This window comes from Trichomycterus rosablanca, chromosome 3 (genome assembly GCF_030014385.1).
Source record: "Trichomycterus rosablanca isolate fTriRos1 chromosome 3, fTriRos1.hap1, whole genome shotgun sequence".
Taxonomy (NCBI): domain Eukaryota; kingdom Metazoa; phylum Chordata; class Actinopteri; order Siluriformes; family Trichomycteridae; genus Trichomycterus; species Trichomycterus rosablanca.
The window spans coordinates 3,586,111-3,599,539 of record NC_085990.1 but is presented as its reverse complement, the minus strand read 5'-3'; the positions used below and the strand labels follow the sequence as shown (position 1 = coordinate 3,599,539).

The window sequence follows — 13,429 nt, the reverse complement described above, 5'->3', positions numbered from 1 at the left end:
ATGCTTTAGTATGTAAATAACACTCTTATTTACTTCATAGGTTCTGGATTTCTCCACCAGGTGAATCAAATGATGGTTGTGCATTGTCAAAACCCAGCAGTGATGCTCAGAAAAGCTGGGCAGCAGCAGGCTGTGAAATGAGAAATAAATTTGTGTGTGAGATGAACGTCGTGTCCTGGCCGAGTCAAATGTTGAAAAAAGCTCAGCAAGGCAGCAGCAGCTACTGACCTGTGCCAGCTATTTATTTCTGAAAGAATTGCAATGCGGTTTACACGTACATAAAAATAACAGCTTAGCAAGAATTAGATGTGGTCAAAGTTTGATGAAGTTACATGAACGTTAGTAATTTAATCTAATGAATGTTTCAGCTCAGTATCTTTCAGGCATTTATCCAGTTTTACTTTAGATGCTTTAAATGTTTTATCAGCTAGTCTAACTGATAAACACGTTTTTATTTGTTTGTTTATTAGGATTTTAACGTCATGTTTTACACTTTGGTTACATTCATGACAGGAACGGTAGTTACTCATTACACAAGATTCATCCGTTCACAAGTTTATATCAAACACAGTCATGGACAATTTAGTATCTCCAATTTACCTCACCTGCATGTCTTTGGACTGTGGGAGGAAACCGGAGCACCTGGGGGAAACCCACACGGACACGGGGAGAACATGCAAACTCCACACAGATAGGACCTGGGGATTGAACCCAGGACCTTCTTGCTGTGAGGCGACAGTGCTACCCACTTAGCCACCATGCCGCCCTTTGTGTTAGATGTCTTATATTCTTATTTTTTATATTATTATATGTTTATATATTGTTTTAGATTTTTATATCTTATTTTTAAAATGCGTTTATTCTTTCCTGTACTACATTGACACGTCATTGTGTGATACTTGTGAGAATTATTAATTGCTGCTGTAACACTGCAATTTCCCTTCAGAAATCAATAAAGTAATCAATCAATCAAATTTTAATTTAGGGGCAAAAAAGCCAAACAAATAAAACCTTTAAGAGTCCTTTAACTGTTTAGAAAATGTGCACTCATGTGACCAGTGTCACAATTTGTTCGTTACTGCTTATAACTGCACTGAACGGTTAACAAAACATGGAACTATAAAAACATTTAATATCTGACAGCACATGTAAGCAGAAAAAGCTGGTGGTGTTCTGTTATTTAAATAAATGAAGCAATAAATATGAAGATTTGAAGACCTTCATAGGATTATAAAGTTCTTTGATTTTTTGGATTGTGTGTTTGGGATTTGTTATACTTGTGTGTAGTAAAAAATAATCTGAAATCTGTAAATAATAAAGACACAAGACAGGTTACCTTAAAAGTCTCTTTAAGAAGTGGCACACATTATACACATTATAATTTTAATAAAGTTCATCACTAGAGAGTCACAGCATGAGGAATCTGCCCACTACTGACCTAAACTGAATCTGACTGTTACAAAAGTTCATTACGACTTACAACCGAATTATAACAGTGCTACAAAAAACATAGAGCACTCATAAAGCAATCGTGAATAGCACTCGGCCTGCAACATTCAAGTAAAGCGTTAAGGATGCACCAAAGTTCAGTATCAGGGAAGCTACTGGGCCAAATGCTTTGGATTTAATAACACTGGGTTTAATCTGACTCACTTGTCACAGTTAATGGCATGAGTGTGTGTTAAAATCCAATCAACGGCATAAATGACGCAAGTAAAGCTCAAACACAACTGTAGGTTAGCAAATCAAGCTTGCATTGTCAATGTATTGCTGGCAAAGCAGCACTGATCAATACTTGCTTTTTACAGCCAATCCTACAGATATTTTTAATCATTCTATGCACAAAATAAAATTATGGCAACATTTTTTGAAAGTTAAATTTCTCTTTTGTCCATACTAAAACATTTCATTTTAGACTAATGCATTACACAGCGATTGCCAAGACAAAATAAATATCCTAAACTACCATAGTTTTATTCAGACCCATTAATAAACTAGTAGCTTTATTTTAGTTAACCATAATTTTATGTGACCAAAATTCATCTGGTAGAACAAGTCTACTTCTGTGTTGGCAAACAACAGGTTTACAATGAATAACATGTAATAATTTATGTAATCAAATCAATCAATGACCGTAATGTTACGTCTGTTCATCATGTGTACTACAGTTTTTAATTTTAAGTTTGGTTGATATTCTAGAGTTCATAATTCTAAATCAGTGTCATCAGTTACATTTGCGGGAGTTTCTATATTTGCTATTTATGTTTTTTTTTTTTTACTATTATAGTGCATTTCTGTAACAGGTTTTACATATTTATTTGTAGATATAGATTACTGTATGATTTAGTTATTGTTCATTATTAATTGGCTGTTTGTATTGTGTGTATGTATTATTATAGGCGTATGGCACAAAGAAAATTATGATTCGTCTTCAGCATCCATCTAATGGTGACAGAACTAGCTGTTCTATTCCATATTATCTCCTGCCTTGTGTGTTTTTATGTCTGTATGCAAATACATATACAGGCACGTGTGTTCTTGTTTTTATCTACATAAGGAGCAACCGACAGAACCTGCAACTATGTGAGCTGTGATGTGGAAATCATCCCACTCGGTCAGGTTGATAACTATGCTCTGTAAAGCTCTGATATCTATACAGCATCAAAATGAAGAGTTGATGCACCATTAATGATACTAATTAATAATCGTGGTGTTAACAGAGCCTTAAATGTCTTTTCACTTTTCATGTTTCTTCTTTTTCTTCTTTTTTATTGGTTCTATTGATTGATGTTCTGTCTCCTCCATCTGTTCCTCCCTGCTGCTTTTCTTTCTCTTCTTTGATTTGGATTTTTCTATTTCAGAGGAAGCCGTTTCCATTGTCTCCTCTAAAGGTTCCAAAACGTTCGTTTCTGTATTTGAGGACTGGTCGTCTTTGTGCTTGGAGGATTTCTTATTTTTTCTTTTGGAGACACCGTCACCATTCTCTGTAGCTTCTGGACAATCCTCACTGACCTGTGCTTCAAAGCTGACATCTTTTGAGCGTTTCTTCGCTTTCTTCCTCTCTTTCTTGGTGACGTTCTCACTATCTGGTTCATGTGTAGGACAACACCCATCCGCTTCATCTCCTCCTGCTGCCACCTGATCTACACGTTTCTGCTTCTTCTTTTTCTTTGATACTAAACGTTCTGCCTCACTAACATCTCCAAACGCATCTACACAGTCTTCTGATTCTGCTCTGTCTTTTAAACACTTCGTTTTCTTTTTCGATGTCTCTTTATCGGAGTGATTCTGTAGAGCTTCTGGATTGATGTCATCACCTTCCATTTGGACACCATTCTCCTGGAGTTCATCCGCATGTTGCTTCCGCTTCTCCTTCTTTGCTTTCTTCTTTTTTGTCTTGTGTACCGCCTCCTGGTCTGAAGCAGGACAGGGTTCAGTGGGTACAGCCTCACTTGGAGACGTGGTTTTGTCCCTCTGGCTCTTTTTACCATATTTTTCCATGAACTCCTGCTCTTGTTGTTCCAGTCTGGCTAGTTTGGCGCTCATTTTAAGGCCGTGCCTGGCACCTCTGTGGAGAGAAATAAAACAAGTAAATATAGTGCAAGTCATTAAAGATGCAACGTAGATCAACTAAATAAGATCCAGGAATTTCTTGAATGAGTAAAAGTGTTAAATAATTTAGGGCTGCTGCGATTGGTCGACCTAGTGGATGCATCGTTTTTAAAACTACGTTTATAATTGATCCTTTTTCATTTCTACAACGTTTCCGTTCATATGATTCCCTCAGCACTACTTGCTGCGTGCATGACCTACGTCGTATTTGGTCCAGTCACTGGTTGCCGGCATTAAGTGCAGTCTTAAAAACACCGTCTGCAGCGGTCAGAGGCCGATTGTTTGGTGATACTTAAAACTGGCACAAAACTAAAAGCTGGTTTGTTCACTGTGTAAAGCTTTGATGGTACCACAGCAGCACCAGCGCCATGTTGCACGTCTATATTGTTTCATTAAACTTCTTAATCGCGGAGATCTTAGAATACCGTATTTCTTAGAGAGTTCAGTTAGTCCGCAGCGCACTTTGCTCCGTTGGGCTCGTAATTTTTGCGATTGTCGCGGCGATCAAAGCGCAGAAAGCTTCTCATATGAATGCGCCTTAACACTCACCACTGTGTTTAGATCACTTAGAATGTGAAGTAAGTGTTGAGTGAATGTGGAGGTTAGAATCTGGGCTCATTCTGTCGTTACTGTACGTTGGACTTAATGAGACGTGGCTACATCTAACTATTTTATTTCTGCTATAAGTTTAAGCACTTTGCTTTGTGTACAGAACGCTATAAACACGTGCTGCACTTTGTTTAATATGAAGCACTTGAGAATTTGATAATATGGACATAAACCCTGTTTACATTTAGTTTTGTGCCGCATTATTATACCGTACAGTTTGTTGTTAAAATAAAAGAAGCGTAAATGAGATTCTGAATTAATTTTTTTAAGAAACATTAATCGTTAGATTAATCGATAGAAAAATAGTCGTAAGTGGCAGCCCTAAAATAATTGTCATTGATACTGCACGTTCTGCATTTCAGTCTCTAAGAAAGTATGTGCTGATTTGTCCTTACTTATGTGCAGTGCGTCCTCCACACACCTTCATCAGCTCTGCATCGGATAACCTACAAATAAACACAACATAACGAGACAGTGAGTGACTAAAAAAACACTACAAACAGGTGACAACCTCAATAAAAACTAGTGCACAATTAATACAGAATCAAAATCAATAGCAGACAGACAAATCTGTAGCTGGAGTGGAGCTCGTCAGTGTAGGATGAACTAACAGAACTGTGGCACTTACTTCTTGGTGCTGGAGAGGTCCAGCTTCTCATCATCATCAGAGCTGCTGTCATCAGAGCTGGATGATGATCGTTCAGGCCTCTCCTGCCCTGAGAGGAGGGTGGCGGACTGGCACAGGGAACGGAAGCAAAAATGTCATGGTCTGTTGTTTTATTAAGTTAGAAAAAGACTAGAAATGACTGACATGTACAGATGATAGACTGGAAACCAGTAGCAATTCAAGCTAAATAACTAGTCTATTATCTAGTCTACATAATCAAGTGATATTATAAAGCAATAAGCCACGAGAGGCCGTGCGTCGTGCCAAAAACGTCATCCCCGTGCTAAAATCATAGCAGTAACGCACGGTCTCGAGTGGCTTATTGCTTTTATAAAATGGCGGTCAATATAAAATACATTAAATACAACAATGTTTAATTCATAAATGTATTTATTGTGTATAAACTTACAATAAAGCATTCTTCCGCGACGCCAGGTAGTTCGATTAACAGTGTTGCTAGGCAACATGAGGGCGAAAATAACATTAACTTTTTCTTTTCAGTGGCGTATTAATATGGAATGATGTGAGGTGGTCCTAGGTGTGCGTTTATCGGGGATTTTACAACGGCTTCGAACGTGGCTCAGCCAATCAGATTTTAGGACCGGAACTATCCGTTTTATAATACTACATAATCTTTAAATGCTTTTAATACAAGTCCATAATTGTTTATGTAAGACGATGGAGCATCTTCCAAAAATACTTTCAGTTCTTTAAGGGCTAAACTAAACATTAATATTTTCTTTAAGTGTAAATATTTAAAATAAACTGTGCAGTCTGACCATGTTTGATATGTGTTGCCATAACATCTCTAAAGGCTTTCCAGTCAAAGTGTTCATTGTAAATGTGTTTCCTATAGCTCACGCATGTTGTTGTTTAATAATAAAACAAAAACTCATGGTGCAGCTGTTTGCAGCTGTGATTTGGTTGCTTTAATGTCACTTTTACACACACTAATAACAATTCATTTTTATTGCAACAACTAACATCAAAACATCAGGCGCCACCCGGAGGAAACCCACACGGACACAGGGAGAACATGCAAACTCCACATAGAAAGGACCCATACCGCAACACCTGGGGATCGAACCCAGGACCTTCTTGCTGTGAGGCAACAGTGCTACCCACTTAGCCACCGTGGGGTGCGTCTATAGAGAAGGAAGGAGATATGCTATGAGTGTTGAAGGGTCTCTCTGTGGGAACCCAACATCAGCAGGTGCTAAGAAGCGCGCATGGCCTACGGCTCTTCTCGGCCAGAACGGGGGTAATGCAAGAGGCAGTGGATCTACAAAAGGGAAGTGGAAATGATTGTGACTTGATTAGGTGAAAATGCTTGGGGTGGATTTTTTTTATCTCTTCTAACACCCCTCATTTTTGTTGTAAGTCTAATTCATCCAAATTCAGAATGAATATGACGTGTTTATGTCTGTTGTAGGAAATAAATAGGATGGCAAACATGTACAATATGTGTATTTTCCGTGGAGAACATAATTATACAGAGTGAACGATGTTTACCTTGACAAAGTTTCCATAAAGCGCAGACTTGTCCAGCAAGGCCTTTCGAGGTTTCTTGTTGGAGATCACGCCCTCCTCTCCTTCATCTACCTTCTTCACCATCACCCCATTCTAAACCACAACAAAGAAGTGAAGAATATCACTGCACTACAGAGCAGCACCAGAGGAAAACTAATGCCTAGTTCACACTACACGATTTTTGCCCTGATTTCCGATCGAAACTCGCCTCTCAATCGCTATGTGTGAACTACTCAACAACTCGATCCGAGCGGCTCGCCGAGCGACTGAAGAAATATATCTGGATCTGAGTTGCCCGACTGGCAATGAGTGCTATGTCGAACAGCCAATGAGAACGCAAGATACGGGGTGAGGGGAAACGCAGGGGAGGAGTGTAAAAAGGTGAGACGGGGCATAATATAGTTTATATCAGAATACATCGGCATACACAAGCTATACAGTATTTTTGACCTTATCGTTATCTACAAAACGTAACACCCACGCTGCATTGCAAAAAATATTTATTAATCTCCAACTCACTATAGAACAATCCCTGCTGCTCCTATTTATCCTCTTTGCTTTTACGCTGCACATCAGCGCACAAACTTTGATCGCTCGCTACTTGTTGACGTGCATTTTTGGACGTGGTATCACTAAACCCCTCGTCACTTCTCGGGTTTGTTTTCGTGACAAAACGTAGTTTGGGAGACCAGAGAAGCTCGCCTGCGATTCCAGTTGGTGATAGATGGTGTAGTGTGAAACCCCCTATCGCCGATCAGTCGTGTAGTGTGAAAGCCACACCGACCTGAAAGACTCCCGATTACAAGAGATCCAGTCGTGTAGTGTGAACTGTACAGCGACCTGATGACTTGGAAAGTCGTGTAGTGTGAACTTGGCATAATGCATGTTGTTGGGTTTTGATCCTGTAATATTATAAGTGTGTGTACTGAAATTCAAATTCTCTCTCATACATGCACATCTAACCAAACATCTTAAAGGTTGGTGTTGGTGAGGAATCAAAATGAGAAGTAAACAAACCCGGCAAATAATTAATCATGACCTAGGATACTCGCAAACACCAGTTTGCTTTATATGTAAAAGAATTCCAATAGATTAAATAGAAATAGGAAAATGACAGAGTTATTTTTCGTAATAATACACCACTTGAAAATGTCTGCAAATCTGAAGAACTGAGAAATAAAGATTCTGTCTGTATCCCTGAATGAGGGAATGAGGAGTTCATTTATGACTAAATCAACAGTGAATAACTTTATTAACATGTCATAAGACTGAGAGTCCATAAGTCACAGCTTATAAACAAAAAAGAAACATTAGCGGTCAAGTTAACCCAGTTTTTACACTGGTTGATGTGAAACACCTACCTGAGCAGACTCCACAACCAGACCAGCGGAGGCTTTATTAAACACATGATCCCACCAGTGAAAGGTGAACTGCTCACTTTCCTTATGGCCAATCTGAGTAAGAAACGTAGACGCAAACAAATTCACAAATTAGTAATCAGAAGGTGCTTTCACCCTGTTCTTCAATGGTCAGGACCCCCACAGGACCACCACAGAGCAGGTATTATTTAGGTGGTGGATCATTCTCAGCACTGCAGTGACACTGACATGGTGGTGGTGTGTTAGTGTGAGTTGCGCTGGTATTAGCGGATCAGACACAGCAGCGCTGCTGGAGTTTTTAAATACCGTGTCCACTCACTGTCCACTCTATTGGACACTCCTACCTAGTCGGTCCACCTTGTAGATGTAAAGTCAGAGACGATCGCTCATCTATTGCTGCTGTTTGAGTTTGTCATCTTCTAGACCTTCATCAGTGGTCACAGGACGCTGCCCACAGGGGGCTGTTGGCTGGATGTTTTTGGTTGGTGGACTATTATCAGTCCAGCTGTGACAGTGAGGTGTTTAAAAACTCCAGCAGCGCTGCTGTGTCTGATCCACTCATACCAGTACAACACACACTAACACACCACCACCATGTCAGTGTCACTGAGAGTCTTGACCATTGAAGAATGTATATATATATATATATGTGTGTGTGTGTGTGTGTAAATGTGATCTTACCCCTCCTTTGTCACATTTCACTTTGACCCTGATCGCCTCGGAGATGCCATTCTCATTCCGTCCCAATCCTTTACCTGATACAGAATAATAACATGATGGATTAAGTGATCAGCTGAATCAGCAGTGATCATTAGGAGCAGGAATACTGGAGTAACTCAGATTCTCACCTTGTTTCCAGCCATGACGGAGAAGCTGCTGCTCTGCAAACTTTGTTCCACAGTTGTTCAGGTCTGAAGCTCCTGCCATTCCAACCAAACAAGCAGAGAGGTAGAAAATACTTCTTACTACTACTACTACTACTACTGCATACAAATCAAATCAACGCGTTTAAATCAGTCTATGGTTACAAAAGGAAATAAAATACACGTCGGAGCCACATGTAATAAGTTATGTCATTTATACTGGAAATAAAACAATAATAAATGTGGCCACTTTCACACAGCGTGCACACACGTGGGTGCCGACATGACTGAGGAAGTGTCCATCCGGGTTTCCTAGTGACATCACATAAAAGTGTAAGCCCGTTGGCGCCATCTGCTGGTCATCATGTAAAAGGAACATTTCAGCTTTTGCTCCACGATGGTCGCGGTGGGTCCTGTGCCTCCCTGAAACACTAAGGCAAGAACACACACACACACACACACACACCCTTGCAAACACAGTGAGCATAGAGGCAAGGATCAAACTCAGGTTCCCAGGACCCATGTTTGTTTGTTTATTAGGATTTTAACGTCATGTTTTACACTTTTGTAAACCCACGCAGACACGGGGAGAACATGCAAACTCCACACAGAAAGGACCCGGACCGCCCCACCTGGGGATCGAACCCAGGACCTTCTTGCTGTGAGGCGACAGTGCTGCCCGCTTTGCCACTGTGCCGCCCCCCAGGACCCATGTTGTTGTGCTGTACCACTTTACATTTACATTTTCGACATTTAGCAGACGACTTACAGTACTGTGACAGTACATTGTCTAAGCAATTGAGGGTTAAGGGCCTTGCTCAAGGGCCCAACAGTGGCAACCTGGCAGTGGTGGGGCTTGATCCAGTGACCATTTGATTACTAGTCCAGAACCTTAACCACTAGGCTTCAACTGACTGTGCTGTCTGCCATTCCTTTTATATTTAAATTAACATCTGTGTAAAGTAACATGCAGTAATAAAACACACAAAAACTACAGACCAACTTTATCCTCAAAGAAAAATACATAATGACTGATTATTTATGGTTTCTTGTATCATAACAACTTCATCTGACCAGGGTGGCGTTGTGTCCAGAGCTCCTTTTAAAAAATGGGGGAAAGGCAGAAATGTTCCCTGGATAGGGTTCCAAATTATCAAAAACCAACGCACATTTATCCACTCACACCTATTGGCAGTTTTAAGCAGCCAATTCACCGTCTGAATGTCTTTGAGTAATGGGAGGAAATCTGAGTACCTGGAAGAAAACCCCTGTACTGTAAACAACCCATTTAAGCTATCAAGCGTTACACATTGATCACAGTTTAAAACCAACTCAAAGTATTTTGGGTTTATTCTTCTGGGGTAACCATTGAAGAAAGAAATAAAGGATTTTTCTTTTTAAAAAAGGTTTCGAGTACAATCATTTCAACGTATTAATAGTAAACAAGAACCTTTTAAGATTTAGATTTTTCTACTTTGCTCTGAATGTAAGAAAGAAGCAGTTTTATTTATTTCTTCATTTTCTAGAGCAAAAGTTTACTGTACTAAATATTTTCATATGCTTGGCCTGTTTATTTTCCATAAGCAGATGATGAGTGAGTATGAAGTAAATCCCTTAATGGCCAGTTTTAGTTTTTATCCCTTTGATTCTCCTTAAAATGTAGATAAAGCAGAAATAACACTCTTTTCAGACAACCACAATAACATACACACCTATCTATCTATCTATCTATCTATCTATCTATCTATCTATCTATCTGTCTGTCTGTCTGTCTGTCTGTCTGTCTGTCTGTCTGTCTGTCTGTCTGTCTGTCTGTCTGTCTGTCTATCTATCTATCTATCTATCTATCTATCTATCTATCTATCTATCTATCTATCTATCTATCTATCTATCTGTCTGTCTGATTGTCTATCTATCTACATTTACATTTTCGGCATTTAGCGAATGCTTTTATCCAAAGCGACTTACAATACTGTGACAGTGCATTGTCTAAGGGCCTAACAGTGGCAACTTGGCAGTGGAGGGGGTTGAACCAATGACCTTTTGATTACTAGCCCAGTACCGCTTAAATATCGCCTTAAGTGCTAGGCTACAGCTGCCCCTACAGCTCTAGATGGATGGATGGATGGATGGATGGATGGATGGATGGATGGATGGATGGATGGATAGATAGATAGATAGATAGATAGATACTATATTTATCCCGAAGGAAATTAAAGCCCCAATAGCATTATACGTACAACAAATAATTAACAGTACAGTATAAAACACAAGCAACAGAAAAACTAACTGAGTAGTAAAATGGTCAACTGGTAACTGTAATGACTAAGCATGAGGTTTAGTTTCAGTGTAAAGTTATATTGAATAGTAATTAAATTATTAAATAGTAAAGTGAAGTGACAATATTGCACAATGAGGCCAATATAGCCATATATATATATATATATATATACATACAATACAAATACAGGATGTGTACTGTATATTTATATATGTATGTATATCTATCTATCTATCTATCTATCTATCTATCTATCTATCTATCTATCTATCTATCTATCTATCTATCTATCTAACTATCTATAATGGTAAACTGTAAGTGTATATCATAGTAAATAAATAAATATAACTATAGTAAACCTGAGTGTTGAAGTGTAGTGAAGCAGAGGAAGGGGGTGAGAGAGGTCATGAAGAACTTCACTCCTCCTCCTCCTCCTCCTCCTCCTCCTGTACTTCACTACTGCTGATCCACACAGCGCGTAAACACTCCGTCCTACTACAGAGTCTCAGAGTTCTGCGGATACCTGCGAGTTTTCTGAGGATAAATGTTTGTTTGCGACATTAGAAGAGAATAAAATGTGTTTTTAGGTTGTTTGTGGATTGTGGAAGTGACTGATGACCAGCTGCAGCAGCTGATCGGCGGAGGTAAGAAATAAGCGGAGTTTTAATCCTGTGTTACAGAGCAGACTAAATCACTGAGCTGCTTCATTACAGATGAATGATATTAGATAGATTTTAAAGATTTTATTAGTGTTTATTGTTTACTGGTGTGTGGTCGTTTTTACTGAAGCCTTATCCATGTGTTTTTCATGTTCTAGTCCCGTTATTTCAACTTTTCCACAAGTCACTGCAGCTTTATATATAAACTATTAGTTCATAATATGTATAAAATCTATCAGTCTGTCTAAATATACATACACAGATACATACATAGGTATACAAGTACAGAGTATAATAACCCCTATGTTCTGTTTGGGGTCCCTGAGACCCCAGAGTTTCTTAACCAGCTTACAAAATATCCTGATCCTTCTCCAGTCATCTTTATACTTCATGACTTTAAAATCACATCATATTGTTGAAGTTGTATTTACTACTGAATTACTGGTACAACATGTTATTTTATGGGGGACAACAGTGTAAAACATATAGTGTAATATGCTTTTTGGTAGAAGCACAACTTAACATGTAAAATATCTTGAATAAATAAGCAAGAATTATATATATTAATGATATACACTGATCAGCCATAACATTAAAACCACCTCCTTGTTTCTACACTCACTGTCCATTTCATCAGCTCCGCTTACCATATAGAAGCACTTTGTAGTTCTACAATTACTGACTGTAGTCCATCTGCTTCTCTGCATACGTTTCTTAACCCGCTTTCACCCTGTTCTTCAATGGTCAGGACCCCCACAGGACCACGACAGAGTAGGTATTATTTAGGTGGTGGATCATTCTCAGCACTGCAGTGATAATGACATGGTGGTGGTGTGTTAGTGTATTGTTGTCCCAAATAATACCTGCTCTGTGGTGGTCTTGTGGGGGTCCTGACCATCGAGGAACAGCATGAAAGTGGGCTAACAATGTTTGTAGAGAAACACATGGACTACAGTCAGTAATCGTAGAACTACAAAGTGCTTCTATATGGTAAGTGGAGAGTGTAGAAACAAGGAGGTGGTTTTAATGTTATGGCTAATCAGTGTTTAGGCTTTTAATCTGCATAAGACGATGAGAGCTCATAACATGCAGTGTTAAAGACTATTAAAATAGACATTGTATGAACACACTAGATCAATTCTACAGGAAAGAAAAGTTTTAATAATATATTGGGCCGAGTGTGGCAGGACCAAGTAAACCTTTAGTGTTGTTGAGCTACATTTACAATTATTTGACAAACACAACAGACCCAAACTGAACAGTGTAAAAAGACAGCAGTGTTACATATATCTGTGTAAAACGTACATATAAATATGCTTTTTTACAAAGGTTCAACTGTGGATATAGTTTCATAAGAAGAAATACATTCATATTTAGTTCATGTGCTGATTTATTCACATTATTGTTATTGTTTATAGGCAGATGTGATGTTTAGTTGAAATATTCCTAAGAAAATGCTGAGGAAGTCAGTAGGAGTTGTTTTGTTACCGAATCACAAGGAAAACACTAAGGAACCTTGACTTTCAGCTGTTTTTCCCTTTGTGTGTGTGTGTGTGTGTGTGTGTGTGTGTGTGTGCGGCTCTATTGTGGCAACTTATTGGGGGGTTAATGAAACATCTAAGTCCCATACAATTACGTTACAGACATAAATAACTGGAGAGAATGACTCTGAGCGACTGTCATAAAGTTAATTTCTTATGTCTGTGTGTTACTTTATACAGCGTGTTATTGTGGAGTACTTCAGGACTCTGTGGTGGGTCAAACGAAAGTTTTTTCTAAATGTGGGCCTAGCAAAGCTCTTAAAGTAGTAATTCAGGTTTAAGATCTTT

General features: G+C 38.9%; 2 protein-coding genes across 2 annotated transcripts in view; one reads left to right on the top strand and one right to left on the bottom strand.

Moving 5' to 3' along the window:
• Positions 1–1,332: 1,332 nt before the first annotated feature.
• On the bottom strand, positions 1,333–8,937 carry gpatch4 (G patch domain containing 4). The gene is made up of 7 exons (XM_062992459.1): positions 8,646–8,937; positions 8,479–8,552; positions 7,780–7,872; positions 6,401–6,511; positions 4,850–4,956; positions 4,617–4,667; positions 1,333–3,568 (listed from the first exon to the last, which is right to left on the bottom strand). Exons 1-7 carry the CDS (start codon positions 8,722–8,724, stop codon positions 2,737–2,739), a joined length of 1,347 nt encoding a protein of 448 aa, XP_062848529.1. The 5' UTR covers positions 8,725–8,937; the 3' UTR covers positions 1,333–2,736.
• Positions 8,938–11,547: 2,610 nt separating this feature from the next.
• Positions 11,548–13,429, top strand: part of pear1 (platelet endothelial aggregation receptor 1) — a 79,753-nt gene continuing 77,871 nt past the window's right edge. Inside the window, exon 1 of the mRNA XM_062991708.1 lies at positions 11,548–11,585. The gene's annotated coding sequence lies outside the window, so the exon portion shown is untranslated. The remainder of the gene's footprint in view (positions 11,586–13,429) is intronic.